Below are 20380 nucleotides of genomic sequence, written 5' to 3' on the forward strand. Positions count from 1 at the left end.
CGAAACAACTTGTAAGGTCCCCACCATCCTGACTCGCTGGGGCTGTACGGGTTTCAGCACCTTTTAGCCCCCGTCCAATCCCAGTCCCAGGCAAACTGGGACAGTTGGTCGCCAGACTCGTGGCTCACGTCCGAACATACCGACCAACAAAATGACCCCGCCCCCAAGTGGCCAGAAAGACCCTGATGGCGCTCCGACCCTCTACTTTTCTGTTGCCGCAGCCTGTGCGTCCTGAGCTGGCTATTTCTGCTTTCGGAGGGGGTTGTCTTACACCCTCCCCCACGCCTACACCCCACAGTCTTCAGTCTTTCAGGGCCCCCAAAACGCTGCGAGGCGGGGTGGTTGGTCCCCACCCCAGCGGGAGGCCCGCGACCAGCCGGGAGGGGCGCACGGCGCTCAGAGCGCCCAGGGCCGGGCCTCTGACCCGCGCAGGCGCAGAAGCGCGCTCCCAACTCCGGTTTCATGGATTCCCAGTCCAGCTGCGTGGTGGTGACTGGTAAGACGACTTTTCTGCTTTCCCACTTGCTGCTGCTTTTAGCCTGACCATGGAATGCGCACTTGCCTGATCCTGGTCATAAACAGTTCCCTCATGGGGAAAAAAGAGTGGCAACTGGTGGTTCCAATAATTCCAGATGGAGCTAACTTCCTGCTATGCCCTATTAAAAAAAAAAAAAAAAAAAAACAGGGGACGGAGAGGCTTTTCTGTTTCTGTCCTGTCATTCACTTCAAATAACTCTTGAATGGCATACACAGTAGGTGCCCACATGTGGCTTAGGCTCAAACCTTGTCCTTCAGCCCATCAGGGGGGAGGCAGAGGCTGGCGCCGGCTGTCCGAGTCTGGGGCCCATGTGGCATCCACTGGGGTACAGCTGCATAGCAAGGAAGGGGGAGCAGGGGACTCAGAAAGAACGGAGCCTAATAAGGCTGAGACAGTCCATCTACAGTGCCCACCCCGGCAGGGGCACATAGCTCCCCCCCAAAACTAGAGAGCTTTTAGCCACCCAGGGAACTCTAAGCACCCTCTGAGAGCCACCAGTTAGAGACTTGGAAACCCAGAAGGTCAGCTCAGAAGGAATGGTAGCCACCCACTCCTGCCTTTCACCAGCACATTCAAAATCAACCCCAGACACCCCCAGTCGTTGTCACAGCTGGTCCCTGGAGGGCTTGATTTCTTCACAAAGCTCTTTATTTTCAGTCAGACACATTTGGCATATTTTAAGTTTTTTGAATTGTGTTGGATGAAGGAAACATTGAAGAGAGACGTGTTCCTATGTGTGTGGAAAATTGAAAGTTACCTATCTTAATATTTTCAGACTATAATCAAACTCCTGTTAACCTTCTGAGAAAAAGAAAGTTCTTTCGAAAACCTTTTATCTCCCTTGTTCTCATTTGTGTTATTTTGGGTATTAGAGATTGGTTCAGATTACCCTTGAATTCCTAAGGAAACTGTACCCCTGATAAATGTGACACTTATCACAAATGAAATATGAATATTGAAGCACCAGGGCAAGCCTTAGACTCACATCAGCCCCTGCCTCTGTCCTGTCAACTTGTGGTTTGCTGGCAAACTCTGGATTGTTTGATGAAGTACCTGATAATCAGCTGCGATTTGGGAATGCTCACTGGCTTCCAGAGTGTGGCCTTCTTTTATTAAAAATGCTCTGAGCTGCTAAGGGCAGTCTTTTCATTTAATTGGATTTGCTTCACGTGTAAATCTCACCAAGACAATTGGCACGTAGACAGATGGTGGGGGAACAAGGACTCTGACAAACTGCCTTAAGATCAAGACATTTGGACTGGCACCAAACAATGACGATGGGAGAGTGAGAAAACCTGCCTCCCTCCAGAGGGCCTCTCTTGATTCCAAGAGATTTCTCCAGCCCCTTTTCACAAGTTCCACTCGAGGGCCTGCCAAGTTTTAAGTGTAAGGTTTGACCCTGCAAAACAAGAGCTTCAAACCTTCATTTGCTGAGTTGTTTTGCCTAATTGAAAATAGATAAGAGATGATCTGCATGCACTGATCTGAATATGATTCTAAAGCAGCATGTGATTTTTTCTGGTGTCACTGCATTTTTAGTATTCCTACAGTCATCCCAGGAGGTACCTGATTTCTCAGTGATTTTTCCTTAATCTCAGTATTTTCCTTTTTTTTCTTTTTTGCTTGGCAACTCCAGTCTTATTTATTCTATAAGATTCAAAGTCAGAAAACACCACTAGCTTCCTGGGACATCCTGTCCCACACTTTTCTATTCCCTGAGAAAGTTTTACCCTTTGTGAGTCAAACTTGCTAGTGCTCTAGACCCAGAGGTTCCAGAATTTCAGAGGCACAGCCCTCTCCAGAACTGACTCCTGCTCTAAAGACCTGAGGTCCGGGAGTTGGGGTGGAGGTGAGGTTTCAGAGGTAGGTATTAAATCATAGCTCCTCTCCATCTCAGAATCTGATGATTTGAGAAATACATCACGGGAATCAGATAGATGGAACTCAAAACCTCAGCTGGGTTCCAGGTAAAGCTGAGTTGGAGAATGCCACCTCTAGCTGCAGCCCAGTGCCCACCCTGAAGTGAGCCCACCAGACAGCGGCTGACCTCCCCTACAGGGGCCAGGCAGGAACTGTTGAGCTCTGCGCATGGGCCACACTGAAGGAGAGATGAAGGAAGAGGCCCCCAGGGCCCTGGTCCCTCCTCCTAGCCACACCATCCTAAAGGGCTTGTGATGGTTAATTTCATGTGTTAACTTGACTCGGCCACGGAGTGCCCAGATATCTGATTAAACATTATCTGGATGTGTCTGTGACGGTGTTTTTGGAAGAGCTTGGCATTTGAATCGGTGAGCTCAGTAAAGCAGTGCCTTCTCCAGTGTGGGTGGGCCTCATCTAATCCATTAAGGGTCTGAATAGAATAAAAAAGCAGAGGAGGGTTGAATTCTCTGTCTGAAGGCATGATCTGGCACATTAGTCTTCTCCTGCCCTCAAACTGGTGCTCCTGGTTCTCGGGCCTTCAGCCTTGGACTGGAATTTACTCCACTGGCTTTCCTGGGTCTCCAGCCTGTAGATGGCAGACAGATCTGAGGACTTCTCCGCCTTCATAATCACATGAGCCAATACCTTATAATAAATCTCTTTCTATATATATGCAGATATATATATACACACATACATACCAGTACAGGCCTCTCAATTTCTGGAGAGAGAAATAGAGGCCTAAAGTACACATGAAATCTCAACATGGAAAAGTAAGGATAGGGCCCCTGACTGATAGGCATGGTGGCCAGGCAGGGGATTTGGGGCTGAGAAATGGTGGCATCAAGTGATCAGAGAGAATCAGGGCAGAGTGAGGGTCTAGCTGGAGCCCATCCCACGCTGCCCAGAGAGACAGTAAAAAAGGATTTAGCATTTGTTTAGCATCTACCAGCTTCTGGAAACAATACGTGCTGTACATGGCATTGTTTAATCTGTCCAGAGGTCCCAGGAGGTATGTAACTATAACAACAATGAAGGAGAACGCTGACACTGCTTCCTGTGTTTGAGGCAGTATTGCAAATGCTCCGTTTCATTCATTTAATCTGCACAACAACCCTATTAGATTATTATAATTAGTGTGCATTTTACAGATGAGAAAATCAAGGCCCTGAAGCTAAGTAACTTGCTCAACGTCACCCAGATGCTAAGTGGTGGGGCTGAGATGCAACAGCAGAAGCCTGAGCCCAAACACTGAGGTCTCTGACCACTCTTGGCTGCCGTTGGGCCACGGCCTGAGCTTTGGCGGGGTCACTGCATGGTGTGGGTGCCGTAAAAATAAGCAGCTGCAACATTGAAAGGGTGACGGTGTCCTTCTCCCCAGGCAGCAGGAAACGTTTCCTAAGCTAGTCCCAGAGGAGGTTTGCTGTCCTCCCCAAAGCAAAATTCTGTTTAACTGCCTTTTATTAGAAATCTTCATTGCAATTAAATTACGTAATAGTACACAGTATAAATAAGTGTTCCCAGTTCTAGAAACAAGCCCTTCCGTCCACACACCTCATCCAGAAGCCTCTTGCTCCTTCCCAGAGTGAGGCCTCTCCTGGGGCTCACCTTACCCAGGCTCACCCCCTCCAACTGCTCTGCCTCCTCCTCCCCCATGAAGTCCTGGGTCACCGCCACCTCCTCCAGGAGACTTCCCTAACCACCCCCACCCATCTTCTCTCTCCCCTCTGTATCTGATCCTAGTTGTTGTTCAAAGCCTTGCTATTCCAAGTGTGGTCCAAGGGCCAGTAGCATCAGTACCACTGGGGAGCTTGTTAGGAATTCAGAATCTCCAGCAGCACCCCAGACCTGCCCAATCAGATTCTACATTTTAATAAGATATACATGTGTTTTAGCATTTGAGAAACGCTGGACCAAATCAAACACTTTTTAAAACTTCTAATTTTGAAATAATTATAGATTCACAAGAATTTGCAAAGAAATGTATAGACTGGTCCTCTGCATCTTTCACCCAGCCTCCTCCAATGTTAACATCTTCAATATCAAAGCTAAGATACTGACATTGGTATAACTCAGTGTGTATGTGTGTGTGTGTGCGTGCACATGCATGCATAACTCTATGTGGTATTATCACATGTGTAGCTTTGTGTAACCACCACCGTCAAGATAAATAACTACCAACATCACAAGGCTCCTTTGAACTACCCCTTTATAGCCACACCTACCCTTTTCCCCCATCTCTAACTCCTGGTAACCATTAATCTGTTCTTCATCTCTATATGTTTATAGATGTAAATTATAATTTACAAATATTGTATTGGGTTGGCCAAAAAATCCATTCAGGTTTTCCCATAAGAGGTTACGGAAAAACCCGAATGAACTTTTTGGCCAGCCCAATGTAAATGGAATCATGCTGTATGTATCCTTTTGAGATTGGCTTTTTTTCACTCAGCATAATTCCCTTGAGGTTCTTCCAAGTTGTTTATACCAATAATTCCTTCACTTTTAAAGCAATTTTTTAACGGCTTTATTGAGATATAATTCTCATGCTATACAGTTCACTCATTTAAAGCATACAGTTCAATGGCTTTTAGTAGTCACAGAGTTATGCGTTTCTCAACACAGACAATTGAGAATATCTTCATTACCCCAAAAAGAAACTCGACTCCCTAATCCTCATCCCCACTCCCCTACCACACACACACACACACACACACAGACACACACACACACACACACACAGAGTCAAGCTGTAGGCAACCACTAATCTACTTTCTGTCTTTATAGGTTGCCAATTCTGGACATTTCACATAAATGGAATCATACAGTTTTGTGACTGGCCTCATTCACTGAGCATGTTTTAAAGGTTCATCCATGTTGTAACATAACACTTCTTTTTATTGCCAAATAATATGCCATTGTATAGGTAATACCATATTTTGTTTATCTATTCATCAGTTGATGGATACTTGGGTTGTGTCTACTTTTTTCTTTTCACTGCTGAGTAGTATTCTGTGATCTAGATGAACCACAGTTTATTTAACCATTCACTCATTGAAGGACATTGAGGTGGTTTCTAGCTATGGGCTATTACAAATAAAGCTGCAGTGAACATTTGTGTACAAGTTTCTGTGTGAAAATAAGTTTTCATTTCTCTGGGGTAAATGTCCAGCAGTGCAAGTGCTTGGAAGTCCACTTTCAGTTTTAAAAGAAACTGTCAAACCATTTCCCAGAGTGGCAGTACCATTACATTCCCACCAACAATGTATGTGTGACCTAGTTCCTCTTCATTCTTGTCAGCTTTGGGTGTTACCAGTATTTCTATTTTAGCCACCCTGATAGAAGTGTAGTGACATCTTATTGTGATTTTATGGCTTTTTAAAAAAAATTTATTTATTTATTTTTGGCTGTGTTGGGTCTTCGTTTCTGTGCGAGGGCTTTCTCTAGTTGTGGCGAGCGGGGGCCGCCCTTCATCGCGGTGCGCGGGCCTCTCACTATCGCAGCCTCTCTTGTTGCAGAGCACAGGCTCCAGATGCGCAGGCTCAGTAGTTGTGGCTCACGGACCCAGTTGCTCCGCGGCATATGGGATCCTCCCAGACCAGGGCTCGAACCCATGTCCCCTGCATTGGCAGGCAGACTCTCAACCACTGCGCCACCAGGGAAGCCCTCATTGTGATTTTAATTTGCATTTCTCTGATGGCTAATGATGTTGAAAAGTTTTTCATGTGCTTATTTGCCACCTGTATATCCTCTTCGGTGAAATGTTTCTTCATGTCTTTTGCCCATTTTCTAACTGGACTGTCTTTTTTTTTTTTAATTAATTAATTTTTTATTTTTGGCTGCGTTGGGTCTTCATTATTGCGTGCGGGCTTTCTCTAGTTGTGGCAAGCGGGAGCTACTCTTCGTTGTGGTGCACAGGCTTCTCACTGCAGTGGCTTCTCTTGTTGCAGAGCACAGGCTCTAGGCGTGCGGGCTTCAGTAGTTGTGGCATGCGGGCTCAGTAGTTGTGGCTCGTGGGCTCTAGAGTGCAGGCTCAGTAGTTGTGGTGCATGGGCTTAATTGCTCTGTGACATGTGGGATCTTCCCGGACCAGGGCTAGAACCTGTGTCCCCTGCATTGGCAGACGGATTCTTAACCACTGCGCCACCAGAAAAGTCCCTAGACTGTCTTTTAAAGTTGAGTCTTGAGAGTTTTCTTATACATTTTACATACAATGCCTTTGTCAGATATGTGATTTACAACTGTCTGCAGAGTATCTTTTCATCCTCTCAGCAGGGTCTTTTGCAGAACAAAAGGTTTTCATTTTGATGAGGTCCACTTTATCAGTTTTGACTTTTATGGATCATGCATTTGGTGTCAAGTCTAAGAACTCTTTGCCTAACACTAGGTCCCAAGATTTTCTCCCTTTTTTTTTTCCCAAAAAGTTTTATAAGTTTACTTTTTACATTTAAGTCCTTGATCAATTTTGAATTAATTTTTGTACAGTGCAGGCTGAGGGATCCATTTTTTTGCCTATGGGTGTCTGATTTTTCCAGCCCCATTTGTTAAAAGGCTGTCCCTCTCCATTGAATTGCTTTTGCACCTTTGTTAACAAACAACTGGGCATATTCACATGGGTGTGTTTCTGGTCCCTCTACACAGCATGCATTTTAACTGGACATGTGTGCTCACACCTTCTCGAGCCCTCCTACTTGGCGGTGGATCAGCCCAACATTCCTTTAGGGCCCCCCTACAATGCCTCACACAAGAGGACTTGGAAAATGCTTCCAGATGGGCAAGGTTGCAAGCCTCCACAAGAAAGGGGGTGTGTGGAGTCCTTGATGGCCCAGGGAATCACAAGAGGTCCCTGAGGAGGTGCGGGGAACAGCACAGAAGCAGAGACACCTTGGCCCAAGGCATGGCCTGAGGAAACCAGCCTTTCTTTGGTTTCAGGTTTCGGGCCCTTCCGGCAGCATCTGGTGAATTCCAGCTGGGAAGCAGTAAAGGTAAAAACCCTCTAAGCCCAGACCCAGGAGTGCAGGACCCAGCTGGTTCCTTCTGTGGTTCTGAGAAAATCCAGCACATAGGCTCCTTGGTGACCAGATCCACACGGGAGGGGAGAAAACACACACTGGGTGCCCTGGGACACGAGCTAGCTTTTTGTCCTTGGGCTGTGACTCACCTGCCCATAGGGGGGCCATCTGGCTCAGTGGTAAAGAAAACAGACTAAAGGGACACCCCTGGGAAGGATGGGGAGTGGCCCAGGAAGGCTCTGCTGCCCTGAGAGCTGGGAACCCCTTCTGGCTGTGGAGTGTCGGGAAAGTCACTGCCCCCAGCCATGGTGTTCTCATTCATGACATGGGGGAATAATAGTGCTGATGTTACAGGGTCGTTCTGAGGAGTAAAAGAGGTATGTGTGTGAAGCAAGTAAGTATATAAGTCTGTAAAAGCAGCTTTTTTAAAGCATAGCGCCTGGCACAGGGTAAGAGCTTAATACATGGTTATAATTATAAACAACATGGCTTCATTTTTAAGAAAGCAGCCAGGAGAGAGCATGTCCTCAGACAGGGCGTGAAGAGGGGTCTCATCCGTAGAACAGAGCTCTCCTCCCTGAAGCAATTGCCCCACTCCTACCAGTCCCCACACGGTGTCATTTAGAGGCTCAGAGCACAGCTGGCTATTTATTCACACTTGACCATCAATTTCATGCTTCTGTTGGATCAAGCCAAAGGTAGGGTCTTGAGTCTGTTCTCAGAGTTACCCAGTCAAGCTGAAAATGCAGCAAAACCACTTGAATCGTGCATTTGCAGCCACTGTAGCATTCATTTTTTAGCCTGTCCACACAGATGTGGTCAAGGAAACTCTCCACTCTTGAGTTAGAACTTGGATTTTTTTCAACCAGCAAAAAAACTCAGAGAACCCCAGACTCACTGCCAAGCCTCACTGCTGCACACAACAAGCCAAAAGGCCAGGTCAGGGCTTTATGAGTTCCTGGGTGTTTGCAGCCAGTTCCTCGAAAAACAGGACTATTTCTGCTGAATCCCAAATGGGCCCTGAGTCCTTCTTTTTGTGCCTCAGTTTTCTTATCTATAAAATGGGAAGGTTAAAAAAAAAAAAAATGGGAAGGTTGTGATGACTACAGGAATTAACACACATAAAGCCCTCAGAGCATGGCAGGGCAACTGCTGGTTCTCACAAATTTCATTCTTATTAGTAAGAAGCTATTCTACCATTCAGTTTTCTCAGTTGTGGGCAAATAGAATTGGACTTTGGAGATCCACACAGGAAATGGAATGAGGGAGGGGATTATTTTGTAGACTCAAGATTCACCAATAAAGCTGGAGAATCAGGGCAGAAGGGCAGAAACAGAAGCAGGCTGGGGGTTTCCAGGAAGAGGTAGTAGAATGGCAAACTAGGTGCTCTGAGCGGCCCTTCCCCTGTAGATAAACTAGATAAGATAGAACTTCTGTGCATTGCTGGACACATAGTAGTAAAGGAAAGCCCATATACGTCATGCCATGCACATAAATACATCACACATACTCAGCGCTGCAGCCTGAAGGGGTGAGGGTCAGCACCCCCACCCTAACACACAAAAGGCAGGGGGGCACGTGCCATTATCAACATTGTTTTTAGCAAAAGGGATAGAATGAAACCAAGGCTCTTACTGTAAACCAGACCCTTGAAAGGAGATCCTGTGGTCTCTAGCACCCCTGACTCCCAGCAAAGCATATGCAATTTCTCTTGAGGATTTAAAACCTCAGATTTTCCACTAAGATAAACTAAGATAAACTAAACATTTATTTCCAATCAAAGATCACCAAATATTCAAAGAAACAAACTACCCTGAGTAAGAATGAGCAGAAGCAGATTTAGAACCTCAAAAACTTGAGGTTCTAAATCATTCGGCTAGATATTATCAGAAAATAGCATAATTATATATGGAATGTTTGAAGAAGTAATGATAGAATCACAAAAACTAAGCAAAAACTATCAAAAGATAAGGCAAATTGAAAAAGGGAGTAATAGAGCTTATAGAAATTTAAAACACAATTGTTGAAGTGAAGAATTTAACAGATGACTTAAAAGACAGTTTAGAATTATGCTAAGTGAAAGATACCAGTCACCAAAGACCACATATTGTATGATTACATTTAGATGAATGTCCAGATGAAGCAAATCTATTGAGACATAAAGTAGATTAGTGGTTGCCTAGGGCAGGTGAGTGGGGGATTGGGGAAAATAGGGAGTGACTGTTAATGGGTATGGGTTTTTTTTAGGGTTGATGAAAAGGTTCTAAAATTGACTGTGGTGATGGTTGCACAACTCTGTGAATATACTAGAAGTCAACGAATTATAGACTTTAAATGAGTAAATTGTATGGTATGTGAAATACATGTACATGGCAGTTTAGAAACAGATAAGAAAAATTAATGAACTAGAAGATAGCTCTGATGATATTGTTTAAAGGGCAGCATAAAGAGATGGACAAGGAAATGAAAAAAGAAATTAAGAAATATGGATAATAAAATGAGATATTTGAACATATGTTTATTTGGAGTTCCATAAGGAGAGAATGAATGAAATAAAGCACTAGCCAAAGAGATAATGGTTGAGACTATTGCAGAATTGGATGAAAGACATAAATCCACAGAGATAAGAAGTATAAAATATACCAAGCAAAAACAAACAAAATCAATACATATACACATCATAGTAAAACTGCAGAAAACCAAAACAAGGAGATTTGAAAGTAGTCGGGGGAAAAGACAGGTCACCTACAAAAGACAATACAATTAGACTGAGAGTAAATTTTTCAAAAACAACAATAAAAGCTAGAAAACAGTGGAGTAACATCATCAAAATGCTAGAAAAATATTGTCAACCTGAAATTGCTTACCCAGCAAAATTATTTTTCAAAACAAGGATGAAATGAAGCAAGCATAAAAGCAAGCATCAAGAGTTTACTACCAACAGGCACAACCCTAAAGGAGCATGTAAAGGATATCATTCAGAAGGAAGGAAAATTATCCCAGAAAGATGGTGTGAGATGCAAAGAGGAATTGTGAGCCCAAAGGTAAAATCTAAACTAGCATTATTTTTTAATAATGATAATAATAATAAATGGCTAATTGTAAGTTTAAAAATAAAGGATTGAACTAAAATATAGGACAATGAAGGCATAGAAGTTAAGAGGAGTGATTGAAGTATAAGTCTTCTAAGGCCCTTGTATAGACAGGCATCCTGATATCAAATTCAGACTTTGTTAAATTATATATATTTATATTTATATATAATATATATATTAATTGAAGTATAGTTGATTTACAATGTTGTATTAGTTTCAGGTGTACAGCAAAGTGATTCAGTTGTATATATGTATATATATATAGCTGAATATGTATATATATATATATTCTTTTTCAGATTCTTTTCCATTATAGGTTATTACAAGATATTGAATATAGTTCCCTTTGCTATATACAGTAGGCCATTGTTGTTTATCTATTTTATATATATAGTGGTGTGTATCTTTTAATCCCAAGCTCCTAATTTATCCCTCCCCGCCTTTCCCCTTTAGTAACTGTAAATTTGTTTTGTCTGTGAGTCCATTTCTATTTTATAAATAAGTTCATTTGTATCATTTTTTTAGATTCCACATATAAGTGATATCATGTGATATTTGTCTTTCTCTGTCTGACTTACTTCACTTAGTAGGATAATCACTAGGTCCATCCGTGTTGCTGCAAATGGCATTATTTTATTCTTTTTTATGGCTGAGTAATATTCCATTGGGTATATGTACCATATCCTCTTTAACCATTCATCTGTTGGTGGACACTTAGGTTGTTTCCATGTCTTGGCAATTGTGAATAGTGCTGCTATGAACATTAGGGTGCATATATCTTTTTGAATTAGAGTTTTCGTCTCTTCCAGATATAGGCCCAGGAGTGGGATTGCTGGCTCATATGGTAACTCTATTTTTAGTTTTTTAAGAAACCTCTGTACTGTTCTCCATAGTGACTGCACCAATTTATTCCCACCAACAGTGTAAGAAGCTTCCCTTTCTCTACACCCTCCCCAGCATTTATTATTTGTAGACTTTCTGATGATGGCCATTCTGACCGGTGTGAGGTGGTACCTCATTTTAGTTTTGATTTGCATTTCTCTAATAATTAGTGATGTTAAGCATCTTTTCATGTTCCTGTTGGGCATTTGTATGTCTTCTTTGGAGAAATGTCTATTTAGGTCTTCTGCCCATTTTTTGATTGGGTTATTTGTTTTTTTGATATTGAGCTGTATGTGCTGTTTGTATATTTTGAAAGTTAATCCCTTGTGGGTTGCATCATTTGCAAATATTTTCCTCTAGTCTGTAGGTTGTCTTTTCATTTTGTTTATGGTTTCCTTTTCTGTGCAAAAGCTTTTAAGTTTAATTAGCCATTTGTTTCTTTTTGCTTTTATTAACATTAGGAGATGGATTCAAAAAATATATTGCTGCAATTTATGTCAGAGAGCAATATGCCTATGTTTTCCTCTAGGAGTTTTATAGTATCTGGTCTTACAATTTATAGTATCTGGTCTTATATGGTCTTTAATCCATTTTCAGTTTATTTTTTTATATGGTATTAGAGAATGTTCTTTTTTTCTTTTCTTTTTTTTTTCAGCCACGCCGCACAGGCGGCATGTGGAACTTCCCCAGCCAGAGATCAAACCCACACCCTCTACAGTGGAAGCATGGAGTCTTAACCCCTGGACCACCAGGGAAGTCCCAGGAGAATGCTTTAATTTCATTATTTTACATGGAGCTGTCAAGTTTCCCCAGCACCACTTATTGAAGAGACTGTCTTTTCTCCAGTGTATACTTTTGCCTCCTTTGTTGTAGATTAATTAACCATACGTGCAGGGGTTTATTTCTGGGCTTTCTATCCTGTTCCATTGATCTATGTGTCTGTTTTTGTGCCAGTACCATACTGTTTTGATTAATGTAGCTTTATAGTATAGTGTGAAGTCAGAGAGTATGATTCTTCCAGCTCCATTCTTCTTTCTCAAGATTGTTTTGGCTGGGAATGTAAATTGATACAGCCACTATGGAGAACAATATGGAGGTTCCTTAAAAAACTAAAAATAGAATTACCATATGACCCAGCAATCCCACTACTGGGCATATACCCAGAGAAAACCATAATTCAAAAAGACACGTGCACCCGAATGTTCATTGCAGCACTATTTACAATAGCCAGGTCATGGAAGCAACCTAAATGCCCATCAACAGACGAATGGATAAAGAAGTTGTGGTACATATATACAATGGAATATTACTCAGCCATAAAAAGGAACGAAATTGAGCCATTTGTTGAGAAGTGGATGGATCTAGAGACTGTCATACAGAGTGAAGTAAGTCAGAAAGAGAAAAACAAATATCGTATATTAATGCATGTATGTGGAACCTAGAAGAATGGTACAGATGAGCCAGACTGCAGGGCAGAAGTTGAGACACAGATGTAGAGAATGGACATATGGACACCAAGGGGGGAAAACTGCAATGAGGTGGGGATGGTGGTGTGCTGAATTGGGCGATTGGGATTGACATGTATACACTGATGTGTATAAAACTGATGCCTAATAAGAACCTGCAGTATAAAAAAACAAACAAAACAAAACAAAACAAAACAAAAAGATTGTTTTGGCTATTCAGGGTCTTTTGTGTTTCCATACAAATTTTAAAAAAATTTTTTGTTCTAGTTCTGTGAAAAATACCATTGGTAATTTGATAGGGATTGCATTGAATCTAGATTGCCTTGGGTAGCATGGTCATTTTAACAATATTGTTTCTTCCAATTCAAGAACATGTTATATCTGTCCATCTGTTTGTGTCATCTTCCATTTCTTTCATCAGTGTCTTATAGTTTTCTGAGTACAGGTTTTGTTTCCTTAGGTAGGTTTATTCCTAGATATTTTATTCTTTTTGATGCAATGGTAAATGGAATTGTTTCCTTAATTTCTCTTTCTGATCTTTCCTTGTTAGTGTATAGAAATGCAACAGATTTCTGTATATTAATTTTGTATCCTGCAACTTTACTGAATTCATTGATGAGCTCTAGTAGTTTTCTGGTGGTATCTTTAGGATTTTCAACGTATAGTCATTGCAAACAGTGAAGTTTTACTTCTTCCTTTCCAGTTTGGATTCCTTTTTTTGTTTTTCTTCTCTGATTGCTGTGGTTAGGACTTCCAAAACAATATTGAATAAAAGTGGGAAAGAGGGGCATCCTTATCTTGTTGCTGATCTTAGAGGGAATGCTTTTAGATTTTCACCATTGAGTATGATGTTCGCTGTGGGTTTGTCATGTATGGCCTTTATTATACTGAGGTATGTTCCCTCTATGCCCACGTTCTGGAGAGTTTTATCATAAATGGATGTTGAATTTTATCAAAAGCTTTTTCTGCATCTATTGAGATGATCATATGGTTTTTATTCTTCAGTTTGTTAATGTGGTGTATCACATTGATTGATTTGCAGATATTGAAAAAAATCCTTCCATCCCTGGGATAAATCCCAATTATATATGTGCGGCAAAATTTCAAGAGTAACTATGAAAGAGTAGAAATAGAGTATATGGTTTCCAAGAGAGCAGGGAAACAAAACAGAATAAGAAAAAAAATGAACAAAACTTTAATCAGAGGGACCAAAAAATCACCCCATAGGAAACAAGGTAGATGAATACACTGTTGCCGTCCAGCTGAATACTAGTTATTGTAGCTTGTCCCAATGACACTGGCTGCTGCATACTCCCAGTGGCATTATTGTTACCCTGGGAAGATGGATGTTTCTTCTATCAGAGAGATTTGCTCCTGATTCAGCGTCAAAGATGAGCGCACCTGATTGGTTGATCCTGCCCTGGCCACAGTGAGACTGACCTTTTCAGCATTTGTGGGGGGAGCCAGGCTCTATCTTCCACCAAGACCCCCATATTAGGGGTTGCCCCAAATCAGAGGAAGGCCAAAGAAATAACAATGTTGATATGGATATAAAATATTAAGTCAACTCTTCTTAGTTCAACCTATATTTATTCAGTTCCTGATTTGGAAGACAGTCCACTAACACATGAATCTCTTCCTGTTCCTATGCCACCCCAGCCAGGTGTACTGCAGTACAACTCTGACACTAACCCCCTGGAGTACACACAGACTTCACAGATTAAGGGCAAAGTTCTCCACAAGACTGCCCCCACTTCAGACACCAGCTGCATTTCAGGGGTCCTCAGGTCACCTGTGCTTTGGGAAAATTCGGGAATTTTCATGACCCCCACAGTTTTGATAATTTGCTAGAATGACACACAGAGCTCAGCAAAGCACTAAACTTACGATTTTTTAAAATAAAGGATACATATAGGTTGAATTCTGGATGGGTCCCAAATGCAGAAGTTTCATGCCCTCTCCCCATGGAGTCGGGGCACGTCACCCTTCTGGTACATCAGTGCATTCATCAACCAGGAAACGCCATGGAACCTCCACATGCAGAGGTTTTATTGGAGTTTCATTGTGTAGGCAAGGTTGGTTAAATCACTGGCCATGTGATTGAACTCAGTCTCCAGTCTACTTCCCCTCCCTGAAGGTCAGGCAGCTGAAAGTCCCCGCCCTCTAATCATGTGGCTGGTTTTTCTGGTGACCAGATCCCATCCTGCAGCTATCAAGGGACCACCATGAGTCACCCCAGCAGGATAACAAAGATACTCCTGTTGCTCCGGAAATTCCAAGAATTTTGAAGCTCTCTGCCTGGAACTGGGGACAAAGACCAGATATACTCTTTCTCATATCACAGTTCCCTGGAGGGGTTCCTGTGTAGGGAGAGGAGATGGCTCATGAATAAGATAGTTATAACCCAAAGCAGATTCTGAGAAGTGCTACATTATGAGACTCTGAAGAGGAAAAGATTAATTTCATTCTGGAGAACGTATGAAAGAAAGGAACCTAAATCAAAGTGAGAAAAAGCTGCACCCCTGGGAGGTCACTGGGAAGGCCATCTGGTGGAAGCAGCAGTGAAGGACAGGATACATTCTGGCACGAGGGAATAAATTCTCTAAACCACCATGCTCTGGGTGCTCCAGACACTTCATGCAGAGTGGTTTGCTGAATTCTTGCTACAGTCCAAAGGGGTCGATACTGTTATTCCCATTTTGCAGGTGAGGAAATGGGTGCTCAGAGGTTGGCTATCTGGCCTGGGGACATGTGCCGTGAAATGGCCATGCCTAAATTCCAGTCTCAGGTGGTCCTGCTGAGTGAAGTCCAGGTTCAGCTCACTTGCCTCGCTCTTCCCCTGGGGGAAAATAACACTTGGTTCAGAAGAAGAGGACCTCTTCCAGCACAAGAATGGCTTTTAGGGAATTCCCTGGCTGTCCAGTGGTTAGGACTTGGTGCTTTCACTGCCGGGGCCCAGGTTCAATCCCTGGTTGGGAAACTGAGATCCTGCAAGCCGTGTGGCATGGCCAAAAAAAAAAGGAATGGCTTTTAAACTTCCTAGAACTCAAGAAATATCAAGACCCACTACCCATGACCCAGCGGTGAGCAAAGTGAGGCTATTCACCCAAATGCCTCAGCCCTACATCCACGTCATCATGGCTGGCTTTCTGCCATGAGTTCATCTTTGCCGTCTTTGAAGCTCTCCCACCAGTGCCTGAGACACAGACAAGATGATCTGCTGCTTGGTCTTCTTGCTCACAATGTGACCAGAACAGAAACCTTCTTACCAGCTGATGAGGAAGCAAACCCAAGCCCAGCTTCAGTGCCCTCTGCCACCCATTTGCCTTCTCCACGGGTCCCTGCTATCCATCTCTAGCTTCTGCTTTCTCCTTCTTTCTGGTGTTTTTCTCCAGGGCAGAGGCACTGGCAGTCTCTTTAAAGGCTACTTCACTCTCAGTCCTCAGACCAGGCTCTCTTCCTGCACCATCTACGGTTATTCAGTGTCCTCCACTAATGTGTGTGTAGACTCCGCTCAGTGTTAGACCTTCTGATCCTGGTTTGGGACTTCCCTGGGAGTATCCACTGAAAGTGCCAGCATATGGCCAACAGAGCATCTGTTGTAAGGCTGATCATCTAAGTGGGGTATTAAGACAAAGGTCCAGGCTAGTTCAGATATATACATTGGACCCATTATACAGATATAGAAACAGGCTTAGATGGGCTAAATAATGCACAAGAGGGCACACACCTCCCAGAGTCAGTGTAAGCAGCACACTGTCTGTGGGGACTGGCATCAACATACCCCCATCCCCATAGAGGGCCTGGCCTGAAGCAAGCCTTCCAGTGGCTATGTGTTGACTGGATACATGAATGATTGTCATTCTTTTCTATCCTCCTGCATCCTCCCACTGGAAGTCAACCTTGTGAATACCATGGCAACGTCTCATGAGTACCTACTCCATGCCAGGCATTGTAAGTGGGGATGTATGAAATGATAGAGAGGGAAAAGAGTGCAGTTCTACACTCAACAGCATTTCACCTCTGAGATGATTGCACCTCTAAATAATAACTTGAATGCATTTTTGTTGTGGTTGCTCTTAAATGGGAGAAGATTGTTTTAAAAAGAAGGAAAATACAGAAAAATAATATAAATGCTAAAAGTTCCCAATGAACAAAGGCATCTCCTATAAACTCCCAGAAGGGTGACTTAATGCTGTTTACCAACAGCATTTACCAAAGACTTTAACACTAGGCTGGCCTCTGCTGGGCACCCTGCCCTCCCCAGTCATAAGCCTCATCCACTGACTGAAGCAATGGCTGAGCATTACCTCCTGGTTTCTGAACACTTTCATTTTGGAGCCAGTACCACCTCATATTCTTTCAAAAGAAATTATGTCCTGAACTCTTTTAGAAGTGCCTGAGCCTGGAAAGGCAGCAAATAAAACAAGGGTTTTGTAAAACACACCCTGGGTCAGTTGGGCTAGGATATTATATAACTGCACTTAAAATAAACCCAGCCTGGGGGGCCAAGAGGTCAGAGCTCTTGCCAGATTTGATCAACTTGATATGCAGAATAACTTCTCTATACTCCAAAGATGAGGTGGCTTTGTGCCTTTATTACATGTTGCTTTAAAAAAGCATAATAATAAAGAACAAAAGGCAGTGAATCAGAAGAGAAAAAGAAGCACCAAGCTGAAGAATGCTTTAGAATGAAGGATGAGTTGTGCAGACCACACTCAGGGACAGGCAGGTAACTGCTTGCCTTTCCAAGTAGAAGTAAATTGTTTCTTTTGATTCTGCTTTATTTTCTTTCCTAAAATCCCATGATAAAACTTTTTCCAACCTAGGGGAAAATGGACCATATGTATGACAGACAGTTTTGGACATTTTTCCAGTCTGGCCCACAGTGGGGTTTGTTTTGTTTTCTTGATTAATACGGGAAGGCCTGGGATAAAAGTCACCAGCATGAGGATACAAGGAGACCCCAACATCTCCCTGTAACGTGCAGGGACCTCACCTGTGATAGCAACCAGCTCAGTGCCAAGCATTTCCGGGGCAACCGCTTGGATGGGTTGTGTGGAATTTGACCTCGAAGGCTGGATAACCCCAACTCACTTGAACCCTTTTTCATGATTTCTTACACCTTATTTCTTTAATCTGGTGACTGTGTAGTGTGAACCCATCTTATGGGTTGGAAGAGAAGTAGCCATATTACTGTCCCCAGTTCATGCTGGCCCCTGTACAGCCTGATGTAAGACTGTCCTTGCATCCTCATTTTGAAATGGCACAAGGATATGGGGAATATGTGAGCCCATGACGAAGAGCCTGGCCCTGGGCAGAAGGCTTGCTCCCATAGCAGTGGGAGCCCACCCAAGCAGCCTGGCTGCAGGGGGCCCCTAAGGATGAGGAGAAAACCCACACCTCGGTGGAGGAAGCTCCTCCCGGTCCGTGTTCATGAGGAGTGTCTGCTGTAGCTTCACAGCCCTCCCTGTAAACCGTGCTTTTATTAAGCACTCAGGCAAATGCATTTAGTCTGCTTATCTGGAGGAAAACCTGCCATTTACAGACAAGTGATTCAAATGTCTACTTCTCATTACACCCTAAATCCATCCCCACACTGACAGGACGACAAATCAGAAAAAGCAGAATAAGATCTTTTAAAATGACACCAGCACCTTTCCAGAGCCTTACTGGGGGTCCCCCTACCCCCACCCCTGCCCCCAGAAAATGTGGAGTCCTCAACTCCCTCCCGGTGCCAAAGTAGAGCAGACTCTCTGACTGGTGTCCTGTGTGTTTGTTTTAAATTATGTTTTTTAAAAAAATACATTGAGATGTACAGAAAAGTTGTGAAGATAGTACAGAGAGTTCCCATATACACACACCCCCCACCACCAGTTTCCCCTATCATTAACATCTTACACATCATACATTAGTATGGTACATTTGTCACAATGAACGAACCAGTATTAATATATTATTATTAACTGAAGTCCATAGTTTATTCAGATTTCCTTAGTTTTCACCCAGCATCCTTTCCCTGTCCCAGGGTCCCCTCCAGGATGACACACTACACTTAGTCCTCATGTGTCCTTAGGCTCCTCTGGTCTTTGACAGTTTCTTAGAGTTTCCTTGTTTTTGGTGGCTTTGACAGTTTTGAGGAGTACTGGTCCGGTATTTTATAGACTGTCCTTCAATTGGGATCTGTCTGATGCTTTTCTCATGATTAGACAAGTAGGTTTGTGGAGGAGGAGTACAGAGGTCAAGTACCATTCTTATCCCATAATAATCCACATACTGTTGACGTGACTGATCACCATTGACGCTGACCTTGATCACCTGGCTGAGGGAGTCCTTCCCAGTTTCTCACTGTAAAGTTGTTTTCTCCCCCTCTTTATACTTCACTCTCTGGAAGGAGATGGCTCTGTGCTGCTCACACTCAAGGAGTGAGGAATTATGCCCCCTTGAGGACAGAGTATCTCCATAAATTGTTTGGGATGCATCTGCTTGGAAGATTTGGCTCTTCCTGCCTCACCGGTTTATGTATTTATGTAATCATTTCTTTATGTCAGTACGGACTCATGGATAATTATTTTATACTTTGGGTTATGGCTTGCTTCCTTATCAAAGTCCATCTTCTCCTGAAACCTTTCCCACCTCCTATACTATCCCTGCTTACTAACACACCTCTTCCAAGGGAAACACAAGATCCCACATTTCATTTTCCACCATTGAAAGTTAGACTAAGGTGGGCACTTTTTTTAATTAACTTCATTCCTTTTATATATAAATCTTCTTGGGACTTCCCTGGTGGCGCAGTGGTTAAGAATCTGCCTGCCAGTGCAGGGGAGATGGCTTCAATCCCTGGTCCGGGAAGATCTCACATACCGTGGAGCAGCTAAGCCTGTGCACTACAACTACTGAGCCTGCACTCTAGAGCCCGCGTGCCACAAATATTGAGCCCTCGTGCTGCAACTCCTGAAGCCCACGTACCTAGAGCCCATGCTCCATAACAAGAGAAGCCACTGCAATGAGAAGCCCATGCACCGCAAAGAAAAGTAGTCCCCATTCACCGCAACTAGAGAAAGCCCGTGCACAGCAACGAAGACCCAGTGTAGTCAAAAAAAAAAAAAAAAAAAAACTGCTTGTACTCCTGTCCTTATCACATCACTTATCATATTTCATTGATGCAAAGAGCCACTTCCATTTTTTTAAACAACATTTTGGCATCCTGAAATCAGACGAATCTTACAGTCAATTCTATCTTACGCTTTGTTACAGTCGAGCAGAGCTTTTGCTTTCTTGGTGGTTTATACAATAATGCTTTGCGTTCACTCTCTGGGCTCAGATTTGATGAAATACATCATGTCCTTTCTGGATTACACACTCTGTCAGCATAGGAAACACTCTGGCCTATTTATCTTGCTCTGTGGAATCCACACCAGAATCCTGAGGGCATTAGGGTTGTATTTGTGTTGCCATAAATAG

General features: G+C 43.0%; 1 protein-coding gene across 9 annotated transcripts in view; it reads left to right on the forward strand.

Moving 5' to 3' along the window:
- Positions 1-215: 215 nt before the first annotated feature.
- The window catches only part of PGPEP1L (pyroglutamyl-peptidase I like), a 64794-nt gene continuing 44629 nt past the window's right edge, over positions 216-20380 (forward strand). The window contains exons 1-3 of one of the 9 annotated variants that reach the window (XM_057543133.1): positions 438-496; positions 7391-7443; positions 10364-10514. In XM_057543133.1, the coding sequence (XP_057399116.1) occupies positions 10488-10514 (27 nt within the window). In that variant the 5' untranslated portion in view covers positions 438-496; positions 7391-7443; positions 10364-10487. Of the gene's footprint in view, positions 497-7390; positions 7444-10363; positions 10515-20380 lie in introns of those variants that run through there. The other 8 variants (XM_057543130.1, XM_057543135.1, XM_057543129.1 and 5 more) reach the window with 8 other exon arrangements.

Source organism: Balaenoptera acutorostrata, chromosome 3 (assembly GCF_949987535.1).
Source record: "Balaenoptera acutorostrata chromosome 3, mBalAcu1.1, whole genome shotgun sequence".
In the NCBI taxonomy this organism is placed as follows: Eukaryota; Metazoa; Chordata; class Mammalia; order Artiodactyla; family Balaenopteridae; genus Balaenoptera; species Balaenoptera acutorostrata.